Source organism: Sinocyclocheilus anshuiensis, unplaced genomic scaffold, assembly GCF_001515605.1.
Source record: "Sinocyclocheilus anshuiensis isolate Anshui unplaced genomic scaffold, SAMN03320099.WGS_v1.1 scaffold13, whole genome shotgun sequence".
Lineage (NCBI taxonomy): Eukaryota > Metazoa > Chordata > Actinopteri > Cypriniformes > Cyprinidae > Sinocyclocheilus > Sinocyclocheilus anshuiensis.
In genome coordinates, this window is record NW_015538026.1 from 2,805,748 (window position 1) to 2,810,954 (window position 5,207).

General features: G+C 37.4%; 1 protein-coding gene across 1 annotated transcript; it reads left to right on the plus strand.

Moving 5' to 3' along the window:
• Positions 1-818: 818 nt before the first annotated feature.
• Positions 819-3,843, plus strand: LOC107680164 (solute carrier family 52, riboflavin transporter, member 3-A). Its single transcript, XM_016475950.1, has 3 exons — positions 819-1,834; positions 2,934-3,057; positions 3,631-3,843. Exons 1-3 carry the CDS (start codon positions 819-821, stop codon positions 3,841-3,843), a joined length of 1,353 nt encoding a protein of 450 aa, XP_016331436.1.
• The last annotated feature ends 1,364 nt before the right edge of the window (positions 3,844-5,207 follow it).

Here is a 5,207-nt window from a genome sequence, read left to right on the forward strand (position 1 = left end):
CCATTGGTAGCGAGATTTATGGTAATGCTTTTTTCCTCAGTTGGTCAGAACAAACGTGGCAGACTTGTTACTTACTTGTTCAGATGGCAATATACAGTGAAAATTCTTATTCTTATATTCCAAGACGTAGGCTAGAATCTGTGATTGCGAAGTACAGTAAATATCCACACCGGTGCGGTGACTGACAGCCACACATACTCTTCAGAACATTAGATTCATCAGCGCTGGAGCCGTGCCGACTCACAACCCACGCAAGCTAGATAATTCCGCACACAGCTGCAATTCCAGGTTTTCAAACAGAGATGGCGACAAAGAGACAAAACTTACGGACTGCAGCTTTAATATAGCAATTGACATTTTATTGTTGTAATGCCTGTTTGTGATCTTTTTATTGCTATGTTGCACTTGTACTTTGTATTGTGTGAAACGTTATATAATTTGATTTAATACAATTCTCTCTATCTATCTATCTATCTATCTATCTATCTATCTATCTATCTATCTATCGTATATAAAATATATTCTTAAATATTTATTCCAAAGGTCCAGCAATGGATCCATCTGTTCTTAGGGATGTCACATCATGTTTCAGTTGCTAATACTTCGTCTAGACCTTGAAGATTTCTTCTTCATCTACATTTTTCTTTTCTGTTTCTCACTAAAGGTAATCTGATGTCTTCACAAAGGCAAGAAGAGAAGACATCAAAACATAGCCGAACTGAAGTGGCGTCACATCATATTCAATACCGAAGTGTCACACAGTTGAAAGGAGTTGTCTGACATCATCTTCAACTACCCATTTCAACCACTTGTTCAGTATGCCTCTGTATGCCCATGCCTTGGCATGTGCTTTCGGTCTGGGCTCCTGGGTGTCCATCAATGGCTTGTGGGTGGAGCTTCCTCTAATAGTCAATGTTCTGCCGGAGGGTTGGGATTTACCCTCGTACCTCACAGTCATCATTCAGCTTGCCAACTTAGGTCCTCTGCTGGTGACCCTGGCACACAAATTCTGTCCCGGGCGACTACGTGAAAATCTGGTCATCTATGCGGTCTTGTCAGTTGGTGTTGTAGCTTGTGTCTTGCTTGCTGTGTTTTGGAAGAACACCACCGTGATCCTCGGGCAACCTCATAGCACAGCATTTTTCATTCTCACATTTTTTCTCGCTCTAGTTGACTGCACCTCATCCGTCACCTTCCTGCCATTCATGATGCAACTTCCGGCCAAATACATCACCACATACTTCATTGGAGAAGGGCTGAGTGGTCTGGTTCCAGGGCTGGTGGCGCTGGCACAAGGAGTCGGGATGTCGAAATGCGTCAATGTGTCGCACGTGTCGGATAACCTTACTGAGCCCGAACCCTCAACCTTCATCATGGAGACACAGTACCTCCCTCCTAATTTCTCCACTGAGATTTTCTTCTCCTTCCTGGCCTTAATGACAGCAATAAGCCTGGGTTCCTTCATCATATTAAACCGTCAGCCTCGTACATTTGAACTATCCACTGAAAATCTCGTCCAAGACTCAGATGCTGTCGCAACAGTATGCAGGGGTTTGGAGGGCCCCATGGACCCCAATCCAAAGACATACAGTCCAGAAGAAGAGGAAAAACTGAGAAACATAGTTCTGCTTCCTAAACCACTGCACTCCAGCTATCAGCTGGCGTTTATCTATTTCATGGTTCTGTGGGTGAACGGTGCAACAAACGGACTGCTGCCCTCAGTGCAGACGTTCTCCTGTATGCCTTATGGAAATATGGCCTATCACCTGTCAGCTGCTCTGTCGGCGGTAGCCAATCCAGTGGCCTGCATCATTGCCATGTTTTTCCCTATATGGTATCTCTACTTTAATTACAATCTAATAATCTTCTTACATTTATTTACCATTTTATTACAAATTTGCATGTAATTTGTGTTCTATTAAGTAGATAAACTGTGTTTTTAAAGATATTTTCCAGGTTAAATACAACTATAAATGACATCTGAGGCCTGCCGTCAATTGCGATAAAAATTTAATCTCTCAGTGTGTCAAAATACATGAAAAACATGGAATCTTAGCAAAGGGCTAGATCACACTATTTTGAAAGTATAAACAATTACTTTTTAAAAGGAATATATACAGTATATATACATATATTTTATTTTTTAAAAGGAATATATACAGTATATATACATATATACAGTGGGTACGGAAAGTATTCAGACCCCCTTAAATTTTTCACTCTTTGTTTTATTGCAGCCATTTGCTAAAATCATTTGTTAATTTTTTTTCCTCATTAATGTACACACAGGTCTGAATACTTTCCGTACCCACTGTATACACACACATGTTGTGTTTCCATGTTTTATGGGGATATTCCATAGGTGTAATGGTTTTTATACTGTACAAACTGTATGTGCTATTGCCCTACACCAACCCTACCCCTAAACCTACCCCTTACAGGAAACTTTGTGCAGTTTTACTTTCTCAAAAAAACTAATTCTGTATGATTTATAAGCTTGTTTCCTCATGGGGACCTCAAAAATGTCCCCACAAGGTCAAAATTGACTAGTATTACTATCCTTGTGGGGACATTTAGTCCCCATAACGTGATAAATACCAGGTACACACACACACACACTCATATTAAGTTATATCCAATTAAGCAAAGAAAAACTAATTATTTTATAAAAATATCTATATTTTATATATACATGAGATACATATTCATACACATACTATTTTATATAATACAAGAATTATGCAGACAATGCATACAATTTTTTTAACCAAAATTAAACCTTCTGTCTATCTTGTCTTCTAGGCTTTTCGAAAGTGCATTTCGAATGTGATTAATTTACAACTGAGGGACGAGTCTACAATATTCACTTTAAAGCACATTTCAATGGTCATAATTGCAGTTTGACTAACAGTGAGAATATAATTCTCTTTCAGTTCATTAGTATTTCTGGGCGTCCTGTGTCTGCTGGGCTCTGTTTTTGGAGGTTACATTATGGCCATGGCTGCCATGAGTCCCTGCCCATTACTCCAAGATACACCTTTAGGGGATGCTATTATAGTGAGTTACCTTTTTATGTAATCAGCCCATTTCTACAATATTCTGTTTAAATGTTTGCTTTGAATGACTCTACTCTCGATTCTATTCAGAATGAAATCTTAAAAGATTAATGTAAATGGTTCAGCAAAGGTTTTGTTCCTCAGGCTACAAATAAAACAAATGTAAAACAGTCGTAGCTAATGCAGGATAAATGAAGGAAAAATTACGATAATCTCTCATAAATAAGTAACATTGCAAATAAGAATGAAACCTAGTGAACATCACAAATGATTAGTGCTGGATTTGGTATAATACTGAAACACTAGAGAAAGACCCATGTGCCAAACAACTCCCTAGTTTCAAAGTCAAGTGTCTGCGTCACTATATAATGCTGAGTTGAGTAATCCTGGGCTGAGGGTAGATATACTAGTGCTTTCTCAACACCTCTGCATAATTACCCTGATAACTGACCACTTCAGATCTACTGTCACAGACATGGCTTTATATTATTTAACTTAAAATATTTTATTCTAATCTGACAAGCACTGACAACCCATTTGTCTCTCTTTTTTGTGTGTTTTGAACTGATTTCAGGTTTTGTCCTGGGTGTTCTTCACTGGTCTGCTGTCCTATGTGAAGGTGATGGTGGGTGTGATTCTGAGGGACCGGAGTCACAGCGCCCTCGTTTGGTGTGGAGCAGCAGTTCAAGCAGGCTCTTTGTTGGGCTCCGTTATTATGTTTCCCCTGGTTAACATCTATCACCTCTTCCAATTGGGAGACATTTGCAACACAATATGCCCATTTTAATAATGGTTTGATAAGACTAACAGGGGAATGAACTATTACTTACTGAGCTAATGATGGTGACATAACTTTAACGAACATTTGGCACTTCCTTAGAACTGCTTTCATGCTCTTCTTTTATTTTCACATTAACTTAACATTTGTACTTTTTAAAATCATTGTGGATTATTATTTATGATGTTCTGAGCTCTTGATATCTGGAAATATCCACAAGTGTTTCTGGATCATTTATGGATTACCAGTATATTTCCTTCCAATATTATAGCAAAATCTGATGATTATATCATTAAATAATTTTGCATTGAAAATGCTGACAAATAAATGAATGTTCTCTGTTGAATGAATGTTCTCAAACAAGTAAAGCACTATCAGTTCTGTGGTGTGTTGTCAGTTACCACAGATAATAATTTTGGCTAGTCCCTCATTCTGAACCTCAATCAGTGCTCACAATAGAAGTCTACAGACTTGTGTGGGTGTTCTCTATGTAAACAGTCCCTTTCTGTTCCTTGCACATATTATGTGAAAGATTCATGGTTTAATGGCTTTACATGGTCATTGCAGGAGTTTTTTGATAAAACGTGTTAAGCATTTTTTTAAATCTCATTTTAACTTGAAAGGCTTTTTGCTATACTTTCAAAACATTTTTATAAACATTTATTATAATGCATTCTTGCCACATAGAGCAAGGGTTAGGGTTAGGTTGCCCCTAACCCTAACTGGAAATGCATTGCTGTACACATGATATGTTTGTTTTATTAAAGTGACCATTTTTTTGTGATAGTCAACAGAACCTCCAATACATTTTTTTTTTAAACAATAAATAACATTTATGAAGCCCAATTTTCATCTGACTATTAAATAACAATTGAAGCCAGGACTAGACAGGCTGCAGATTTTATTTATGATTTTTTAAAATGTTTTTAATAACACAGACATAAATTAATCACCTTGACAGGGACTTTTATTTCTAAAATAATGGCTAATAAAATAAATGAAACATAGAATCAGTTGCAGGACTAAATGTGAAGCAGTTGTAATGGGACACAGCAGTTTGGTAGGTGCTATTCATTATTTTGACCACCAGATGGCTACAACATACACAATGTTGAAAAACTTTGAGTAATCAATCTTTTTACTACACAGTTGGGAGAAAAGCCTCAGGTCTTCGCGAAACTTTTTTTATTCGTTACTACCAAATACTTGCCATTTAGTGGAAACTTTTATTGAGTTTCATCCTGAGCAAGTTGCAGAGACGTAATAACCTTGGATTCAATGTCTTGCTCAAGGGTACAAATTGTGATTGTGATTTCAATAAATCCCCAGTTCTTGAGTTGCAGATTTTGGAATCAATCTGGCAACTCTTGATC

Coding starts and splice junctions, on each gene's coding strand:
- LOC107680164 (XM_016475950.1), top strand. CDS start 819: ATGCCTCTGTATGCCCATGCCTTGGCATGTGCTTTCGGTCTGGGCTCC. Junction 1,835..2,933: donor GCCATGTTTTTCCCTATATG/GTATCTCTACTT, acceptor ATTCTCTTTCAG/TTCATTAGTATTTCTGGGCG. Junction 3,058..3,630: donor CTTTAGGGGATGCTATTATA/GTGAGTTACCTT, acceptor AACTGATTTCAG/GTTTTGTCCTGGGTGTTCTT.